The sequence below is a fragment of the Elephas maximus genome, chromosome 9 (assembly GCF_024166365.1).
Source record: "Elephas maximus indicus isolate mEleMax1 chromosome 9, mEleMax1 primary haplotype, whole genome shotgun sequence".
Lineage (NCBI taxonomy): Eukaryota > Metazoa > Chordata > Mammalia > Proboscidea > Elephantidae > Elephas > Elephas maximus.
Genome location: NC_064827.1, coordinates 78,075,294 through 78,097,398, shown reverse-complemented (window position 1 = coordinate 78,097,398; position 22,105 = coordinate 78,075,294). Strand labels below are relative to the sequence as shown.

Genomic DNA, 22,105 nt, shown 5'->3' with positions numbered 1-22,105 from the left:
TGGCCACCTCGCTAGTCACACAAATGGACTGCTGTGGGGAATTTGTGTAGTAGACTATCATAATCCTAAAATGCCACAAAAAAAAGAAACAAAGTAGAGTTAAGTTAGCATCATACTACAGAGTGTCTAAAACAAATCTGGTTGAATTTGCTGAGCCCAATGGTTAACACACTATTGTAAAAGTAATGAAGTATGCTTCCCAGTGGTTTCTATCAGCATCAGTGAAGCACTCAGGCAGCAGAGACCTGCTTAGAGGAACACTAGAGGCAGTCCCTCCTGCAATCCCTGCATCAATACTGCCTCAACTTCAGCTCTCCCTGTGATGAAGCTGGAAGAAGGTCATGTTGAAAAAAACCCTGATGATCCTGGCCCTGTATCTCAAGATGAGCCAATGGAGCTAGACGACCTGGAGTAGTTTATGTTAACCTTTTTAAAAACGAAGAAGTGACTTTCTCAGATTCTTTTTTAACATAATAACTTATGTTAAAATTATTGTACATATAGAGAAAAATTTTGCTAAGACCATTTTTGTTTAAATGACAAATACTATCAGTTTTAAAATTGTTTTGAACGGTGAAGTTAAGATACCTCTAGGGTAACATCCAAAAGAAAAGAAAACCCGATCATCTGGCACTATCTCAGACACTATGTGCAGACCACCAGATTTACCCACAATACAGGGTCCATTTTCCAGGGTTAGGTCTGGATGCTGATTATCCTCTGTTGTGGGGTCCTTGTTTCCACATGAATATACTATTACTGGTTCTCAAACTGGAACGAACAGAACGAAGAAGATGAAGGGAATGCAGCTCATGAGATGGTGGAAGGCATGAGAAGTGCTAAGTGACTCTCAACACTAGACTGGGAAGATCAACACACACTCACTGTCCCTGAGATGCCTCCAGTCCCCCAGGAGCCTGCAATATAATGGAGGGGGACAGACCCGTAACAATTCTAATATGGTATGATGACCATAGCATGGTACAGTACAAAGAACCAGAGCTTGGAAGAAAGACCTGAGTTCTAATCCCAGATACTCCATTTTTCAGTTGTGTGATTTCTCTGAGCCTTAGATTCCTCATCAGTAAAACAAAGACAATAATACCTACATTGATTAAATGAAATCACATGTAAAGCACCTGGCAGGCAGAAGGCACTAAATGTATGTTAGTTATCATTATTATTATATTCCAATACAGATAAATATATAAGACATAATGGGAACCCCAAGGAGGATTAAGTAGCTCTTCTGGGGTTGGAGAAGACTCCCTGGAGGAGGTGATGAGAAGGGCCGAGGGCCTTGCAGATATGCTCTCAGAGCCACTACCAGTGATCGTCAAAGATCATGAAGACTGGGTTTGATGCATATGTCCCATTTTCCAAAAGAAAAAAAGGACATAATACCAGAAATTACATACCAACTGCTGTGGTCAAGCTCAGGTAAAGTTACAGAAAAGATTATGAAGAGAGATTTGTAAGCATTTGGAAAATAAAATGATGATCAATAAAAGTCAACACAGGTCCTCTGAGAACAAGCCAAACTAAGCTGATTCCCTTTCTTGGAAAGGGCTAATCATTTGGCAGACCGCAGGCACATCTGTGGATTGCAATCAGGGGACTGACTAAGTTCTTCTGTGATGTGCCTGCAGAAGAGTGCCGCTAGTCTCTGGCCTGAGTGAGTCCTGGTCAGTCTCGTTACTGCACCCAGGGAGCTCGGGTGCACTGCCTACCTCTATGCCCGATGAGCTCCCCCATCCAGGAAGCCTCCAAGCATCAACCACTACACTCAGGGGGTCTCCAGGCCTCACTCCCACCAGTCCTAGAGAGCCACAGTGAGTTGCTCACCTCTGAACACAGTGAGCCCACCACACCCCTGATAATCTAACCTCTTTTTTTATTATTGTTTGAAGTTCCTGTTTCTCCTCCTGAACAACTGCTCTGATGGAAACCTAGGAGTGGGCGCAATGCTTCTGAAAGTACCCTTTGGGAAATAATACTGCAAGTGTCTGAGGTCAAGCAGTCAGGAACAGGATCCCTTTAAACCCTTCATGGGCTCTAAGGTCTCTTATATGGGAGGTCTCAGAATGTATCAAGTACATTGAAATATATACCAACCTCACACATCTCATATAATTTTTACTGTAAAAAATTTTAAAGGATTTTAATAATTTTTCTTTTGAAGTTATTTGGCTAAGAGTAACTCATATAATTTATGGTTGGCTCTGACTTCTCAGCAAATATCAGGCATGCTCAGGAATTCTTGAGAAGTGAGAAAAATCTAACCTACAAATTGTTTTCAAAATAACATTTTTATGAAGACTAAATTTAACAATTAATGAACTTGACAAGATGTTTCACTTTGCAGACATGTAATTTTACCCTTGTAAATTTTAATTTTGTAATTTTCTTTTCATAATTTAGAGCCCATAAATTTTTTTAGGCCTCAAAAATTTTCTTAAACTCTTGAGAAGCTTGTCGGCCCTGGCACCGTGCCTGTGGTGCCTGAAGACGAAAGCAGCCTGAGCAGCAGGCATGAGCGTTTGGACCTTCTCCCCAGAAGGACCACAAATGACATCATAAGGCCAACTCTGAGGCCTTGAAGGAACCTGAGGTACTTCTGGAAACATCCAAGATGTTTCTATGTTTAGGTGATTATTTGTGCTCTGGTTCATTGAAAAGTGGTGACTGACACAAAATACATATGTCCATAATAAAAATATTATTTCCCCAAGCCTTCTGGATAAATGAGACAAAGTAGCACATATAATTGCTCTCCTCCCCCCTCCACTCCCCTCCCCGCCCCCGTGCCTGCCCTCCTGCCCTCACATGGGACACCCAGCAAGTCATGATGCTGGCCAGGGTGGGGACTCACACCTAAGTAGTCCATAAGCCTTGGCATTCAGATGTATTGATTTGAGTAGGAATTTCCAGATCCAATTTCAACAACCAGTCATTTCTCCTGTTAGAAAAAATGTTTTAGGGAGTGGTGAAAAGTCTTTCTGGAGACAGACCATGAGTGAGAATAGTAACTGAAAACAGCATACAGCTCTCATGCAAAAGCAGAAAGTATCTTAGTGCCCATGTGTGGATTAAAACTTTCAGAGAAACAGCTCGTCACAACATCTCCCACCCTGCCCAGAACACACTATGTGGCCCAGGGTGGTCAAGTCCTAAGATTCGGGGCTGGGTATAGGGGCTAAAGAGGCCTGTCGGACTACTAGCTAGCCATGTGGTCTAGTCTAGCTCTTAGCCAAGAAGGGCTTTGCTCCTTTCCTCATGCCTCAGGCATCACTGTTGCCCATTGTAAGACTCCACTTAATACCAACTTCTCAGTCTCAAGGGGAGCTGTCAGTCTGCTTGGTCAGATATTCACAGGGCCACTGTTTCCCTTCACTGCAATGAAACTTGACATGGCTCATGAGCCCCTTCCTCTGCTGGGGCCTGAGTAGGTAAGTTAGGCTAAAGCTGGGTCTGCACATCTGAACATCCCAGATACACTGACAGGAAACTTAGGCCTGGCCTAGCTGGAAGCTCCAATTCAGCTTTACCAGAAAGGAACTGCATTGAGGGAAGCAAGCACTGAATCAGACACCAATAAAGTGGTTCCTGGTATCCCAGGAAGCTGTATTGCCTGTGTGTTTGATCCCTACGTCAAGAACCTCAGAGAGGAGAAAAGAAGTAGGGTGGGGATTTAGGCACCCAAACCTGATCACTTGCAACACTTAACCAGGATTCCACATTGGGGCCTGGGAGCCCAAGACCTGTTTACTTAGTGTTCCCATTTGCAAATATTCCTTCTCCCTCAGGCCTCCTGACTCCAAATCCTATGTATTCCCCACACCCTATGTTGCTTCTCTAGGGAACCACACCAGTTCAACTCAGCCATGACGGCTACACTTCCCTTCACGTGGAACATTCTTGCCGCAGCTCTGCTGAGAGTGTAAATATAGTCTTTATAGAGATGATGTTGGGGCACTCATTCCACTCTGAGCCTAGGTGCTGCTGAGTTAGTGTTGGCCTGGTGCACTGGGCAGAGCTGCCCTTTCAGAAGGGGAGCCAAGCAAAATACCTCCTGGGCACTTCGCACTGTGCCAAAGGGAGAGCTTTGCCCACTGCACATTGAAAATTCAGTTTCATTGACAAAAAAGATTTCCATTCTTTATTTCAATATATCTTTGTGGCCTTCTCTACTGAAGTTCTGACTTTTAAAATATGCCTTTGTGGGGAAATGTCTATTAGTAAATAATCTTACATTTAATCTCTTGGAAATTCAAAAGCAAATAATAGCTTCAGCAAATATATTGACTTGGGGGGTGTGTGTGTGTATGTGTACGACTTCAAAACTGTTGGCTTTCATCTATCAGAGGAAGGAAAAAGAAATCTTCACTGAGCACCTGCTCCGGCCGGCCTCCATGCTGGGTGCTCTCATCTGTGTGAGAGCCTCATAATAGGTGAGATTTCCCTCCTGTTTTAGAGAAGAAATTGAGGCTTATTTGGTAACCCGCCCAAAGTCACACTGTGAGTAGTTGATGCCACCAAGATTTGAACCAAGAGCTTCTGACCCCAAGTTTGGGTTCTATCCCTAGCCCCACATTTTCCTGGACCATAGATTCTCTAATCAAAGTCAGATACATCATATAGCCCTCTATGATGGTATTATTTATATGTAACAGCTACAGGTTTCTCATCAAAGTAGGGTATTTTGACTCAGCCACATTAATCGTACCACATGGTAATTTTACTGCTATCAATTTTTCAATGCCAACTGTTCTTCTGACAAACTTTCATCCATCATTTAAGTTTCTGACCTTTGCCACTGATGCTTTTAATGTGAGAAAGGGGAATATGTTTGAATGCAGGAGGTTTGGTAGAGCTCTACTAAAGGTTTTTGAGGTAAAAAATGTGTGTGTCAACTTGGTTGGGCCATGATTCTCAGTGTTTTGGCAGTTGTATAATGCTGTGATCACTTCCCTGTTGAAATATGATGTGATCACTGCCATGATGGAATCTACTGAGTGGTACTGGCAGGGGCTGGGCCTGTGGTGACTCACCGCCCCCTCAGCCTTCATCTCTCTGCTCCACCACCTACTTCCTTTCTGCTCACCTTGCCAAGGCTTTTGGCTTGTTCTGGATCCAGCAGCTGCCTCTCGTCTGACCTTCGGGTCTTGGGGCTTGAGCTAGCAACTTACCTGTTGATCCTGGGATTCATCAATCTTCACAGCCTGTGAGCAAGAGTCCTGCTCCCCTACTTGCCGATCTTGGGTTCGCCAGCCCCTGCAGCTAGGTGAACCAGGAGAAACCTTGCAGTCTTGCCTGCCGACCTTGGGATTCCTCAACTTTCATAGCCTTTGAGCGGGAGCCCTGCTCTCCGAACTGCTGATCTTGGATTCACCAGCTTCTGTGGCCCCGTGAATTGGGCGAGGCCGCTGTCTTGATCCACGGACTTGGGGTGTTCCAACCTCTACAACTGCGTGAGCTGTTTCCTTGATATAAATCTCTCTATATATCTAAACACTTTATTTGTTTTGCTTCTCTAGAGAACCCAGCCTAAGACAATGTGTTTGATAATATGGGCCCTTGATGAAGGTTAATGGGTCCTAAGTGTCATGTGAAGCACAGGGTACAAGGGATATAATGGAGATTTGTTTGTAACAACAGAAAATACTTAACAATTCTACAATATCTTACATCTGCTTCATGACTCAGGAAAACATGTCATGCCCAAAAACCTTAAAGGAAAAGAATTGTCAGATTTGCCTTAAAAGAAAAACTTCTTCTACATCACAAAGACATAAAAATAGTAGAAAAATAGCAAAAGACACAAAAGGTAAAAATAAAAGAAAAATAAAGCATCAACAAAAAATTTTAAAGTATAAAATCTTGATAAAGAAGAACTCTAAATTTTTTTAACCTGGATGACTGGCAAAGACTAAAAATAGTCCTAGAGACAGAGAGATATGTCAGCCTGGGCCCCCCATCCTTGAGTTCACTCTGGTTGGGGAAAAAGAAGAGAGCTTTAGAGTATGGGCTGGACCACCCAGACCATCAGGGTTCATATACTAAATCTGACCCTTACTAACCATGTCACCTCGGGGGCATCACCTAATATCTCCGTGATGCAGTTACCAATCCCTTTGAAAAGTTACAGAAAGCTCTAGACCCTCTATAAGAAAAATGCACAGACTCATAAAATTTTGCATAGTTTCAGAAGGCAAATGGTTAAGAACGCATAGCTCTAAGATTAGAGTTCTGCCTGAAGTAGTAGTTGTTGTTGTGTGCTGTCAAGTTGATTCTGACTCATAGCAACCCTAAAGGACAGAGGAGAACTGCCCCATAGGGCAGTTCTGTAAGATGGGAATACTACTACCTGCAGCGTCAGAGGGTTGGGGTGATCAAGCTTGTAATTACACAGATAGGGCTTGGAAAAGGGCCTGGCACATAGTAAGTGTTCAGTACACACTGGCTATTGTTATCATTTTTAGTATTACTACTACTTTAAGGAGCCCTGGTAGTACAACGGTTAAGTGCTCAGCTGCTAACTGAAAGGTCAAAGATTTGAACCCACCAGAAAAGACCTGGTGATCTGCTCACATAAAGATTTCAGCCTAGGAAACTCTATGGGGCAGTTCTACTCTGTCCTTCAGGGTTGCTGTGAGTCAGAATCAACTTGACAGCACACAACAACAACTACTGCTTCAGGCAGAACCCTAATCTTAGAGCTATGCGTTCTTAATCATTTGCCTTCTGAAACAGTATGCAAAATTTTATGCGTCTGTGCATTTTTCTTATAGATGGTCTAGAGCTTTCTGTGACTTTTCAAAGGATTGGTAACCACAAAACATTTCAAAATGCCTGCCTTTTCAAAAGAGCCCTTTGTAGGAATGTCAAAGGTAAAGTTGAAACCATCGACTGCACTCACAAAAGTAGCTCAGGCTGGGAGCCAAGAGGCCGACCTGTCACTCTCTCAGTGGCCTCCAAAGCTTCTCCCTACATGACTCCTTCTTCAAAGACGGGCTGTACCTCTGACATTCCACTAGGAGCCCCTCAATGGCTCTGGAGTTGGAGGTCTGGCGGCTTGTTTCCCGTGGGTGTTATTTTGCAGGCTTCTGCCGGATCTTCCGTCACCAGCATCTACATCAAGTGGCCTCTCCTGTCCTCTGACTTGGTAAAGAGCTGGGAGGCCTCCCACGCCTACTGGTGTGCTCTGCATCAGTTGTCAGGGACAGACTCCCATTCTCTGCCTTGGTCCCTGGGGCTCTGGGCCAAACATAACTAAAACCTTTTTCTCCTTCATGAATGTTCCTTCTGGAGGTCTGGCCCTCCCTTAACCAGGACAGATACTGAAGGGGGCTGAGAAAAGGAAGTGGCACCAGGCAAAGAAGAGAGCAGCTGCTGTGCCACATCTGCTACCCAGGGTGGTGCTTGGGGTCCTGCCCCATCCATTGGGACCTGAGGGCCACGGAAGTGGTAAATGAGTGGACAGGTAAATGAGTGAGAAGCATCTTGCTGCAGGATGAAGGGAAGAGCCCTCCTGGGCTGTCAGTGGTAAGGACCCAAACCAACATTCCTTCTTGATGCCATATTGGGCACTAGGGACAGAGAGATGAGCAAGACAGCTCGCCCTCCCATCAGGTTCTAGGCGGGGATGACCAAACATAGCTGTAAGGCCCCAGAAAAAGCCCACCCAAGATATCTAAGACAAACCCAAACCTTTCTGGTTTAACCGTCACAGGTAGAGCCCAACCACCAGCCAGGAAGGAATTTGAGAAGTCTGATCTAAAACAGGAAAAGCTGAGTACATCCACCAGAATGCCAAACCCCCCACCCACCCCATCCCACATACACAGAAGGGGCAGTAACAAGATTCCATAGCAAATTCAATGTAGTAGAAGGCAGGTGAGTTCAGCTTCTTCTTTGCTCGGTATCAGAGCAGCCCCCAATGCCCTGGGCTTCCACTGCCCAGAACAGTGCCCACCAGGGGTGCAGACTCAATAAATAGTTGTTAAATAAGCATACAATTAATACAAAGAACAAAATAGGATTTTCTTAGCATTTTTTATCTTAACCATTCTCAGTTTGGGAATATTTTGAAGAGAAGCTGAAACAAAGTGTGTCGATTTTATTCATTTTAATGCAGTTGAATGGCTAGGTCTTGAAAACCTGAAGGTTCCTTAGACCAAGGACTTTTAAAATTTGAGGGAGAACCCAGCTTTGGACTTTGGTAACTGAAGTTTGTACCTTCTTGCTGACATGACTGACATATGAACACAGAATATGAAGCCATTGGGAGAGGGACTTGAAGGGGGAAAACCTGCCAGATGTTGTGCCCACTTGGAGTGCAGCTGGGGTGAGGGGTGAAGGAGAATGTGACTCAGGGGCCAGGCAGTGGGCAACAGAGAGGTCTGATGTGTGCATGTCTGTGTCCCCAGGCCCATGGAGAGACTGCTTGCAGGCCCTGGAGGATGGTCACGACACCAGCTCCATCTACCTAGTGAAGCCAGAGAACACCAACCGTCTCATGCAGGTGTGGTGTGACCAGAGACACGACCCCGGAGGCTGGACTGTCATCCAGAGGCGCCTGGATGGCTCTGTCAACTTCTTCAGGAACTGGGAGACATACAAGGTGAGAACCAGTAGGGCCTGTCTATGCTGCCCACAGAACAACCGGCCTACCCCCAAGAGAGGCCTGACTGACCAGCAAAAGACCCACTAGCAGGGAAGGCCTGTTCAGGGCCTGTGAAGCCCCAAATGGTAAATACCTGAGGAGAGAAGGATGTTGACAGGGCTATTTTTACAAATTCAGGATTTGTAAGGATGGTGAGGACCAGATCTACCCCTGCCTGCTGCTAGCAGCCTGCAAGATGACGAGAGTTAGGAGTTGAGACCACAAAAGCCCCACAGGACAAGCAGAAGTTTAGAAATGCCTAGTGTGGAGTGGCCCCTCACTCCAGTGTGGGTATGGGGAGCACTTACTCAAAAAGCTGGGGTTTCTATGTGGGAAAATCTGTTCTTGAAGCCCAGAAGGTCCTGGGAGAACTACCCAGTGGGCCCATGCAGAGAACTGCAGTAATACTCAGGTCCTAATTCCAGGGCTCATCCTCTGGGCACCCTGATTCCCAGGGAATTGAAATGCTCATTCTTTTAGTAGGAAAGATGGTTGCGGCTCAGCCAGACATCTTTCTCCTTCCTCTAAACAAAGAGGTAGTACTAAAGATACTGAAAATGGTAGGAAGTGGCAAAGTGGTGACTGGAACCCAGGCCTCTGACACCAAAGCCCACAAAGTACCTTTAGCCATGATGCATCCAGCACATGGCTCTATCAGGCGTTTTTCCTGGGTCTCCTTCTAGCCTGACTGCCCTCCAACCCACCTCATGACCAGCCTGTGTCCTTTACTTTCTTTTCTTTCTCCTCTGCCTAATTCAGAGGTTTCTGAAGGCTCAGTTCTTGACCATTTCTTCTTCCCTTCCCACATTCTCTTTCTTAGAGGCAGCGCAGCACAGTGGTTAAGACTGGGTTCTTGGTTCAAATTCTGGCTCACTACTCACACTCTAACCCTGGGCCTGTGACTCAGTGTACCCATTATAGGGAGGATAATAATACTGCCTTGCTCTTAGAGTTGGGGTGAAGATTAATAAAATAATGTATGTAAAGTTTATGAAACGATGCCAGTACACTGTAAGAACTCAGTAACTAGCAGACATTATTAATGAATTTGTTCAAGACCTGAATGGTCAGCACTGGACTGACAACCCCCAAAACTATACATAACAGGAATAACAAAGCCACTGCATTTTAGACCTAGAAGGGAGCCCAGGCAGATGCAGCACACCTTTGTCAAAGCTCACACCTCTCCGGTGCTTTAGAGTTTACACAGAACCCTCAAACACACTCCTGTTCGGTGGGTGCTGGCCCCAATTCCCAGAGAAGGAAACTGAAGCTCAGAGAAAGTAAGGGATTTGCCCAAGGAACACTTGTTGCATGCCTACTGTGTGCTAGGCTCTAAATTTACTGTATCTCGGGTGGTTCCCACAGCAATCCTGCAGGGAAAGTAATATAGCATCCCCGCGTTACAGTAAAGAATCTGGGGTTCACACAATGCCTAGCACAGAGTAAACATCTAAAGATTTTTGAATGAATGCATGAAAGCAAAAAGCTGAAGTGATTCATCAAGTTACAGAGCTAGTAAGCAGAGGAGTAGGGATTTGAACCCAGGCCTGTCTAATAAGCCTTATTGCTCTGCTTGTTTCCATGGCCCTCTGCCCAGAGTCAAGCGGCCAAGAGCTGGGCCACGCTGGTTTTGGGTACTGCATGTTCAACACTAATGCTCTCCGGGTTTTCCCTAGCAAGGGTTTGGGAACATTGACGGCGAATACTGGCTGGGCCTGGAGAACATTTACTGGCTGACGAACCAAGGCAACTACAAACTGCTGGTGACCATGGAGGACTGGTCTGGCCGAAAGGTCTTTGCAGAATATGCCAGCTTCCGCCTGGAGCCTGAGAGCGAGTATTACAAGCTGCGGCTGGGGCGTTACAATGGCAATGCTGGTGACTCCTTCACTTGGCACAATGGCAAACAGTTCACCACCCTGGACAGAGACCATGATGTCTACACAGGTAGGACCAGTGGGCTCAAACCAAAATGTGGGGCAGGGAAAAAAGGTCAACCAAAGCCAGAACTCCCTGACTTCAGGGCTTGGGAACAGGAGGGTCCCAGGGTAGTGAACAGTTGAACCAAGCTGTCCCAGCCCTCTTCCCAACCCCTGGGGGACTCTTCTTGTGCCCTCTGGCACCACCACACTGGACTCCGGGGACACAGATCCCTTTTGTACAGCTGGGCCAGGGTGGCATTTACAAAAAGGAAAAGGAAAGAAAATGTACAAATAACACACACAAGGGCTGCTCTGGGCCAAGCCAAATGTTGTGTTGGCTGGTGCATTCACATTACCTCTCTGTCTAAGGCCCCTGGATCAGCCTACACATCCCCACGGGCTTTAGGCCATATAGCCTGGGCACCAATGCTGGCCGCACCTCCCACAGTATGCATTCTTGGGCATGCTGCTTAATCTCTCTGGGCCTCAGTTTCCTCACCTGGAAATGAGGACAATACCTACCTTGCAGGGCAGTGAAATGGTTAGAGATAATGTGTCTAAAGTACTTAGTCTGGGACTTGGCACAGAGTAAGGGCTTGATACAGGTAGGCTCTCTTTATGGTTAGTTATTAGCATTTAATGCTAATACAGTGCTCTAAGGAAGCTATTAACAGTAAACTGACTTAGAAAGATGAAATAATTTGTCCCAGATCATATGCCTCAAAGCCAAGTCTTCACTAAGAAAGCCATATTAAACAGAAAACAAACAAGAAACAAAATTATAAGCAGCACAGATACAGTCTGGCCCTGAGTTCAGGCATCAGCTCTTCAACAGGTGATGCCTCCCAAGTCCCCACACTCAATTTCTTCAGATGAGGGTCTCTGGGCTCTAACAGGTTGGCAAAGTCTGCCAAGCCCAGGCTCTTCCTTGAGGCTCCCACCATCTGACTGGTGACTCCACCTCCTGGCCAAGACGGTGAGAAGTGAATTCCTTGTTCCTAGAGGGGTGTGGCCAGAGGCCATCTCACAGTGCCCCACAAGTTTGCATGGGGCTTCCACTGGCTGGCTGTGCATGGTGAAGGCTCTCCCTGCGCTCCAGCTCCAACATTGCCATTGGTCCTTCATGGCCTCAAGTTGTGGCCCAGAAGGAGTCCCAGAAAAGCTCTGGGAAAAGCAAGGATGCTGGATGCTTGGGCCTGAGTTTCCCTTCCAGCTTTCTGCCTCAGCCTGCCTGCTCCCTCCTTACCTCATCCCAAGGACTCGGCCAGAGCAGGGCCACCAGCAGGGTCATCCGCTCCTTGAGGCCAATTTACCACTGGGCCCTCCAACTGACAAATCTGATCAGGGCAGCCCTTCCCCTGGGCAGAAAGTTCCCTCTCTAGGCCTAGTAAGGAAACTGGGGGCTCCCCACCCTTAAATAAGAGCAGCCCATGCCAACGGTGGCTCCTCTCCTTCCTGTGAGGTACAATGCCCCTACATGCCTGCTTGCGCCTTGCCCACACTTTTTACTGTTTTTCTGAACTACTTGTCCTTGGCAGCAAAACTCAGCATGATAGGATAGTACCAAGAGTTTTATGGAAATACCTTTCTTTTGTGAAATTAAAAAAAGAAAAGATTATTTGAATAGCATACAAGCTGGGGAGGAATAGAGGAGCATTTCATCTAAAACACATCCTTTGTCATTCTACAAAGAAAGACTCTTAATGCAACAGTTTCAACTCTTTAAAAGTTCCCAAGAAGCTTCCCCCCACCCCCACGCCCACCTCAAGTCGTTGCCATTTTCCATTAAAGCCTTTGGTATGGAGTGCTTCTCGGGTGCTCCCTATGTACCAGGCGCTGGGCTCTGCACTTAAATATGCACCCTTGTTTAGTTCTCACAGCAGATGTAGGTAGTGTATCATTTTTATCTTTATTTCACTGATGAGAATACACTGGTTCGGAGAGGCTAAGTCATTTGCCCAAGATCACAAAGCTAGTTAGTTACACAGCTGAGACTCAAAGGCAGGTCTGAGCTGGTCCCTATCCAGGGCTGGCCCACCCTTCAACCTTTCTTGCTCCAAATACCTCCTACAGGGGTTCCTGCTGTATTCCCTGAGCAAACAGTAGACATGGGTAAAATCGCCTCCTCCCAGAGAGCTGCTCACTCCCTTCTCTCCTACAGGAAATTGTGCCCACTACCAGAAGGGAGGCTGGTGGTATAATGCCTGTGCCCACTCCAACCTCAACGGGGTCTGGTACCGTGGTGGCCATTACCGGAGCCGATACCAGGACGGAGTCTACTGGGCTGAGTTCCGAGGAGGCTCCTACTCACTCAAGAAAGTGGTGATGATGATCCGGCCCAACCCCAACACCTTCCACTAAGCCATCTCCTCCTCCTGACCTCTCGTGGCCGTTGCCAGGAGCCAATCCCGGCCATACTGGCCCCAGCACAAAGAGCAACTCCTCGCTAGTTCCATCTTGGGGCTAGGAGAACTGGGATGCTGGATTCTGTTTTCCAAAGTCACTGAGGCAGATAACGGAATGAAATTATACAGTATTCTCTATCCCTACTACTTTTCTTCACACCAGACAGCCCCTCAAATTTCCAGGACAGGACAGGACTGCAGGCAAGTTGTTTTTTTTTTTTTTCAGTAAAGTCCCCTCCTCTACAATAAAATCACAACTGCAAAATACCTTTATAATATATGTGTGTATGAACCTGCCTTGTGCACTTATGTGTATACACATAAGTAGGCACATACCTAAATATATATGCATTTAGATATATATATCACATAATATATCTAGATACATATATAGATTTACCATATATACCCAAATATACATATATTCAATTCTCAAATGTCAGAGCTGTTACCAACAGCTTTGCTTTTCGGAGAAAAACATTTCATTCACATGGTGTTACTGCAGTCTGAGTAGATCACAAACCGTGTAGCTCAATTCAAAGACTAACCTTGGCGTCTGTATACCTGGATTCTTTTAGGAATGTCTACAATGCTATTCTCTCACATACAGGTTCCACAGGAGGGTACCCCTCAGGGTACCCCTAATCAAATTTCAAAATCTACTTTTCCCCATTTTCAGGTCTTTTTATCCATCCATCCACCCACTTACCCATTCATTCAACAGCCATTCATTAAGTGCCTTCTCTGTATCAGCCTCTAGCCACTCACTCTTCTTCAATCACTTTTTCTGCTCCCCTCTACTTCTTGCCTACCCATTCCTTACCTCTTCAGTTGCAATGTCCTTTCTTCCTGGTAAGATTCCTTAGCCTGTAAGTAGGAAACAGCCAGGGCTCCAGGTTTCTGGTCAGGAAAGGGAAGGCCAGGCTCAAAAGCTAACCACTGTCCATATAGATAATGTATTCGCAGTTTTGTATTTTCCATTCACACTTTAGCCTACTAGTCATTTTAACCTTCACAGAAGTAATAACCTACCTTGCCCAGGAAATACTCAATTTAAGAGAAGTCATCATCTGATCTCTGTGGCCCCCAAACAGCTACAGGGCAAAGGTCCTATGCTCTCAGGCTGACTTGAAAGTCAGCATCTCCTCCCTAAACTATACTTCCCTGGAAAACAGGTGCCACCAAAAATGAGAACTGGCCACTTCTCATGAGTTACTGATCAGGGGCCACTAGGCCCCTCAGTTGGTACCTTGTACTGTGGCGGCTTTCTGAGTCCTGTCAGTCATGAAGTATTAGACTCAGCACTACCGGAACTGTTGCCAAGCAGGGAGCATGGGGATGAGTCAAGAAGGTGAGACCCTCCCCAGTGGGCACATGGGTCGGGTGTGCGAGATGTTGGACAACTTGGTACTGTCCATGTCTGGGTGTGTGCCTATTACCTCAGCATTTCTCAAAAAGTGTACCATGTAGCATGTTTTGTGTATATAAAAGGGAGGGTTTGTTTTTTTTTTTAATATATTCCCAGATTATCTTTGTAATGACACAAATCTGCAATAAAAGCCATCAGTGCTATTGGATGTATCTACACTGTGCATTATTGTTTAAGAATGCCTTCCTGGGCCTTCCCATATCAGGGCCTCTTTAAGTAAAACGAGGAAGAGACTCAGTTCCTGGGACACCCACCAAAATCCTTTAAATCACATTTTCTCTATCTCTGATTTCCACCTAAGCCCTCAGGAGTCCCATGATGGTAACATAGGCCAATATGGCTCTCTGGAGCTCCATATGCTATACCCAGCTGTGTTTTGCACGTCTCCACTGGATACCCTGGGAACACCTTACAGGCAATGCAGACAACACCTGAAACACCTTCCCTGGGTCTAGTCCTAAACTTCCCATTTCACCAAAAGCCACAATCTACTCAAATCTACAGGTCAAAAACAAAGACTTCTTCCCTCTCCTCACCAACGCCAAGCCATTCCTCCATTCTAGGTCCTCTTCTCTGCCTTAGTGTATGCCTTCATATTCTCTCCCCTCAAGTACTGCAGCAGGCTCCCAACCAGGTGCTCTGTGCTTCCATCCCACTCCTTCCAATCCAACATCCACACTAACCACCACAACTGCACTAACCACCATAACTGTCTTTCTGTAAAACAAATCTGTGGTTCAGACACATGTTTCTAGGCATGACGGGAAACCCCAAAACCATAAAGAAAAGACTAAAGGATGTAACTAAAGAAAACCCCAGATTTTCTGCCGTCCAAAAAACAAAACAAAATAAGACATGACCAAGACCGAAAGTTAAATACCAAGCTAGAGGAAAATATTTGCAATATAGATGGCAAATATAGGATTAATATTCATGTTATTCCAAAAACTTTTTTCAAATTAAGAAGAAAGATGCAAACACTGTGATAGAAAACTTGGCCACTTCAACCAGGATGGCTAAGATAAAAGAAATGGAAAATAACAAATGTTACAGAGGACATGGGGAAATTGGAACTTTCATCTGTTGCTGCTGGGAAGGCAAAACGGCACAGCCACTGTAGAAAACAGTCCAGTGATTCCTCAAAATACTAGAAAGAGAACTACCATATGACCATGCAATTCCACTTGTAGATATATACCCTAGGTATCTAAGAGAAGTGACATGAACAGACATATGCACACCTATGTTCACTGCAGCACTATTCACAATAGCAAAAAGATGGAAACAACCTCACTGCCCATCAACAGAGGAATGGATAAGAAAAATGTGGTACATATGTACAATGGAATACTACTTAGCCACTAAGAAAAATGAGTTCCCAAAACATCCTGCAATGTGGATAAACCTGGAGGACATTATATTGACCAAAATTAAGTCAATGACAAAAAGACAAATATTGTATGTTCTCACTTTTATGAAAGGACAATAACAGGTAAATATAAAGAGACTAATGTTCACTGGTGGTTACCAAGGGAGAAGGAGTAGGGGAGAGGCGGAACTATTCCCTAGGTAGTAGTCACATTTTGTTTATGGTGATCGGAAAAATGGCACCGAATGTGGGTGAAGCTTGCACAGCTTTACTAATGTAACTGATGTTAGTAAGCCATACGATAAGAAAAAAGGATGAACTGGCAAATATTAGGTTACATATAATTTTGCAACAATAACAACAACCGAAAAGCACGGGGGCTACTAATTAGACACAGCCAATCACCTCGTGAAATTAGTTCTCTTGGTTTGAAGGCTTAGGGTCCATGGTTTCAGGGGACAATCCGGTCATTTGGCACAATATATCGTTCTTAAAAGTTTACGTTCTACCTCCCAGTATGGTGATTAGTACCTGGCATCTTAACATCTTATGAACAGCCTTGTCGTGGATTGGATTTTGTCCCCCAAAAATATGTGTCAACTTGGTTAGGCCATGATCTCCAGTATTGTGTGGTTGTCCTCCATTCTGTGAGTTTCCTATGTGTTATAAATCATAATCTCTACCTGTAATTAAAGAGAACTAGCTAGAGCGGGACGTAAGACCCTTGCTCAGGTCACATCCCTGATCCAACGTAAAGGGAGTTTCTCTGGGGTGTGGCCTGTACTACCTTTTATCTTTCAAGAGATAAAAGGAAAGGGAAGCAAGCACAGCGTGGGAATCTCATCCCACCGAGAAAGTAGTGCCGGGAGCAGAGCGCGTCCTTCGGACCTGGGGGTTCCTGCACAGAGACGCTCCTAGTCTAAGGGAAGACTGATGACAAGGACCTTCCTCCAGAGCCAACAGTCAGAGAAAGACTCACTCCGGAGCTAATGCCCTGAATTTGGACTTCTAGCCTACTAGACTGAGAGAAAATAAATTTCTCTTTGTTAAAGCCATCCACTTGTGCTATTTGTTATAGTAGCACTAGATGACTAAGACAAGCCTCTAAGATGCAACTATTGGTCTCTATTCGTCTGGAACAAACAAGAAAGAAGGAAACCCAAGAATGAAAGAAGGAACCAGACTACAGGAATAATTACCTCCATGAACCTCTGCCTCCTCTACCTTGAGACCAGAAGACCTAGATGACGTCTGGCTACCACTATCAAACATTCTGATCAGGGTGACAATAGATGGATTCTGATAGAAAGTGAGAAAAATGTGAACCAGATCTTCAAATTCTTAAAGAATCCAGACTTACCAGAACTATTAAGGCTGAAGGAGTCCCTGAGACTACTGTCCTGGGTTGCTCTTCAAACCCTGAACTGAAACTATCTCCCGAAGTCACCTTTAAACTAAGTAACAGTTTAGCTCATAAAGTACAGATTGTCACCCTTGAGTACTGCGTTCTTTTAAAAAAGTTATCTATATAAAACCAAATGGACAAAGCTGTTTTAAAGCATAGAGAAGAAGGTTGGAGAGCAAGGATTCATTGGGAGTGAAACAACTAGAACAGAAATAATGAGAATGTTGTCACAATGTGAAGAATGTAACCAGTGTCACCGATCATTAAGTCTAGAAACTGCTGAATGGGAGCAGGTTTTGCTGTGTATATTTTCACCAAAAAAAAAAAATTAATTAAAAAAAAATGGGCAAACTGCATGAACACATTAGAAGATTCAAGAATGGCCAGTAAACAAGATGCCCAACCTCAGTAATAACGACTGAGATGCATTAAATCAAGGATAAACCATCGTGTGTTGTCTATGAGATTAGCAAGAATGAAGAAAATGCCAGTCTTCATGTTCACAAGGGAATGGATATATATATACTACCATGCACTGTCGGTGAAAGTATAAATTGATTTAGTGTTTTTCAGTTTGGCAACGTGTATATCAAAATTTTAAATGTATGTATACCCTTGGGTACCGCAACCCCTCTTCTTAATGACCAACCAGTACTTCCATATGAGAGTTCTTTCTAGTAAAGTTGTGGCTAGGGAAAGACTGTTTATTGAAGTCTACTACACACCTAGAAATGGATTTACATTTTCCCTGATAGCAGCCCTATGAGGGAGGAATGATTATTTTCATTTTACAGAATAAGAGAAAATGAAGCTCACAGACTGCTGGTAAAAGTGCCATGACAGCACTTAATCCAGAAGGTGCTGGATATTAAACATTAAATACTAAGTAAAAACTCTCAACTTCCTTCTCCCAAGCCCCTGGTCAGTTGTTGGGGTCACAGTGGAATTTGGATGCTATTTAATGGGAATATTTTGACCTTGGCTCAGACCACAGACTTCCCTTCTCACACATCCGGAGTAGAGTGTGTGGGATATAGGGACAATGGCAAAGGTAAACAAGGTACAACCTTACTGGTCACTGGTCTTGGGTTCAAATCCCAAAGCAGGAGCTCTGGCAAGCCATGCTGGACAATGTGAGACAACGCTTTTCCTAAACTAGTTAGGATCCAGATGACAGTAGACCACGACACCAGTTGTTTCTCCCAACTCCCACCCCAAACCTGAGTTTTGATTAAGCCACACCCTGGCTTCATGGAAGGAAAATAAGGAACAAGCCTGACAGAGATGTGGGGACCAATCCAGCCCAACATTCCTTCTCCTCTTCCCACCCCAGCCTATGGCCCCTTAAGACCTACAGTTAGGAGTCCTACTGTTATTTATGGCCTCCATGGTAGGTGCATCTACAGACCCAGAAAGAAGTCAGTAAAGCCGGGATTTCTCCTGTCCCAGATAAACCCCCATGTCCCAGTTTTGGCAAATACCTAGTCATTGGAGGACACCTACTTAATGGGATTGTGTGGGAAACATGGCAAGAAGACCAGGATGTTCTCCAGGCAGGTAAAAATGAACAAGACCTCTTCCCCAAATCTTGCCAATTTGAGCAAGATTGAAATCAAATCTTCAAATTACTGAAAATAATAGTAATGTGACTCTAGGATGCTCATAACCCACAGATGCTCTTGGGAACTCAGGGGGTCCTCCGTGATCTCCCAAGACCACCCCATCGGTTTCTAACAGTCTTGGTTAAGACTCTATGGTTACAATAAAAGAAACCCAGATAAGTGGCCTGAACAAAAAAAGGGAGGCATTTAAGTGTATTGTAACAAGGTGTTTAAAAGGGACTCCTTTTGTCTCAGTTTTATTTCAGACTCTGAAGGCTAAGGACAAAATAATAGCTGCCAAGTATCCCACATTCTACAGCAAGGTGTAAGACCATCCACGCAAAACAGATGGCCTCAAATTGGGTCTACACCACTGTCGCAGGGAACTATTCAATAAATGTAGCTATTATTATTATTATTTAAGTATATTTTCCCAAATCCTCCAGCCCAAGAATTCTTGATTTAAATTCCATGAAGCCCTTGCAATTGCATGCAACATTTTATATATATGTGCACGTGAACATTCTTCTGGGAGAAGGTCCATACCAAAACCAAACCCACGGCCGTCAAGTTGATGCCAACTCATAGTGACCCTATACCTTCATCAAAATCTAGAAACAGTAAAAACAAGGGCTTCAATGTAACCCTTAAAATGTGATACCCAGCATGGAACATAACACTCCAGAAATTGACCTACTGTGGGCATTAAAAAAAAAAAAAATTGGGTCAACAGCATCAATTGATTGCCCACCTGCAGCCTGTGTAAGAAGTGGAGAAGAGAGACTGAGTGGCGGGATTAGCTGTCCCTACAATACATGCTCCCACCACCACCATAGGGAGGATGGATGTTCCCACTCCCCTTAAATCAAGTGAGAGGGACTTAAAGGTACTATTCCAAGAGCTTGGCATGGGCGAGCATCAGCACTACTGACTGAGTTTTATATCTCAAGTCTATGGCTGGTGGCAAAGAGCACTGAGAAATGGGACTGCACTGGAAACAAATGGCACGCCCAATGATGATGGGGGTGGGGGTGGGTAGTAGCGGGGAAAGGACACAGGTTTCCCAGGGGCCAAAGGGCTGCCTGGTGTGGCCTTGGGCCCTCTTACAGTCGTGGTGGGGAGGATGGGGGGAACTGTGCAGGAAGTCCAGAAGCCAAGAAGAGCGTCATAAGTGGTCAGCTGGAGAATAAGCATTATGCCATCAACAGAACTGAGTCACTGATGCCAGGAAGGGAAATTCTGGAGAAGCAGGAAAGAGAGAAAGAGACAGTGCACGTGCTTTGGACTTCTGTCACACCCACAGGGCACAAGTTCTAGATTACGACTGAACCAGCCACATAAGAGTGGCCTTCTACCCCTGCTTCTCTCTCTTCCCTGTTCTAAGCCCAAGGGCCAGAAACCTCAGTGGACAAGTGGGGGAGGCAGTGAAACTGGCCAGGACCTAGTAAAAAAGCTGACCATGTGCCCTCCCCAACTCCAAGCTCCCAAGTTTGCAGGCTTTACATGGATGAGTTCAGACTTCTGATTACCACACTGGGCTGGTCTAGATTGTTAGAATGGACTATGCTTTTTAATTCCTAAGAACAGAAAGACTAATAGACCTGCTAAGTTTTCAGTCTTGATTAGGAAAAGAACTTGCTCATAGAGTAGACTTGAAAGGACACTGGGGGAAAAATGGAGTTGGTTCCTTCTTAACACCTGATTGAGTCCAGCTCATTTAATAATCTGACTACATCAGGAGACGAGGTATCTCCTAGAGTCCATGGGCAGGGATGTGACTGGGCCTCTGGAAAGCCAACAGGAAGCAAAGCAGCAACTTTCTCAGCTTCTCTCCCATTTCCATTCTTCTTCTTCCCTTTCCTGCAGGGTCTTTCTCTGTTTCTCTGTTTCTCATCATGCGTCCATCTGCAGATTGTTCTCTCTGCTTCTCCAGGCACACAGTGGTCCACAGTTTCTGAGCTTACATGTCCTCCTGGTTTGAGTGCCAGCAAAGATTTACAAGCATCTTTACATTCCAATTACAACTCCTTGGACAGGGGATCTGACCAGTGTGGGCCACTGTCTACCCCAATCCTATCAGCTATGGCCTTAGAGCAGAGCTAAGCAGCATAAATACTGCTGCTGGGGTACAACATTGTGCACAAAGTGGGCGAGTGGGGGGGTTTCATGTTCCAAAAGGGGTCATGGGCTGGGCCCGCATCCAAAAAGTGTCTAGATTGTAGTCAAACTGTTGGTGGTCCCCTATCTTCTCAGGGACCATATTTTGCCAGCTAGATAGATACTGTCTCATTACTCATTAGATTGGGTCCTATTCCCCAGCCTCTCCCTGCTGACCCTTATCCTAAACCAAAAAAGCATATCCAACTCTTCCAGGCCCAGTTGGGCCACTAAACATGCCATTTGGCCATAGTCAGATGGGCCTCTTTCTGGGTACACTTTGTTTCTCAACAGTCTCTTGATACAGGGAGCACAAGGTCTCCACTGCCTCAATAGACTCTTGATACAGGGAGCACAGGTCTCTACTGCTGGAGCCTGGAACTCTGACTCATTCTTCTTGGATGTATTTTGCTCCAGTTAATACTAATACCATCTACCACCTAGGGGTACTTCCCATATGCCAGGCACCATGCTAAAAACTTCACATGCATGTCTCTTTAAGTTCTCACAAAAACCGTATATGGAAAGGGCCACATAAACCAGAGACTACATCAGCCTCAGACCAGAAGAATTAGATGGTGCCCGGCTACAACAAACTACTGCTCTGACAGGGAACACAACAGAGAACCCCTGAGGGAGCAGGAGAACAGTGGGATGCAGACCCCAAATACTCATAAAAAGACCAGACTTAATGGTCTGACTGAGATTAGAAGGACCCCGGCGGTCATGGTCTCCAGACCTTCCGTTAGTGCAAGACAGGACCATTCCCAAAGCCAACTCTTCAGACAGGGATTGGACTTGAGAACTGCATAGACAATGATACTGGTGAAGAGTGAGCTTCTTAGATCGAGTAGACACAAGAGGCTATGTTGACATCTCCTGTCTGGAGGGGACATGGGAGAGCAGCGCGGGTCAGAAGCTGGCCAAATGGACTAGAAAAGAGAGAGTGGAGGGAATGAGTGTACTGTCTCATTGCGGGGAGAGCAATTAGGAGTACATAGCAAGGTATGTATAAATTTTTGTATGAGAGACTGACTTGATTTGTAAACTTTTACTTAAAGCACAATAAAAATCAAAAAAAAAAAACCGTATGTAGCAGGTTCTATAGCTACCCTCTCTTTCACGTAATAGAAAACTGAGGCACAGAGA

General features: G+C 45.1%; 2 protein-coding genes across 14 annotated transcripts in view; one reads left to right on the top strand and one right to left on the bottom strand.

Annotated features, from left to right (window-relative positions):
* Window positions 1-19,807, top strand: part of ANGPTL2 (angiopoietin like 2) — a 42,478-nt gene extending 22,671 nt beyond the window's left edge. The window contains exons 3-5 of the mRNA XM_049896611.1: window positions 8,430-8,623; window positions 10,345-10,615; window positions 12,752-19,807. Coding sequence (XP_049752568.1) covers window positions 8,430-8,623; window positions 10,345-10,615; window positions 12,752-12,951 — 665 coding nt within the window. The 3' untranslated portion in view covers window positions 12,952-19,807. The remainder of the gene's footprint in view (window positions 1-8,429; window positions 8,624-10,344; window positions 10,616-12,751) is intronic.
* Window positions 1-22,105, bottom strand: part of RALGPS1 (Ral GEF with PH domain and SH3 binding motif 1) — a 397,350-nt gene that overhangs the window by 172,886 nt on the left and 202,359 nt on the right. The window lies entirely within an intron of this gene.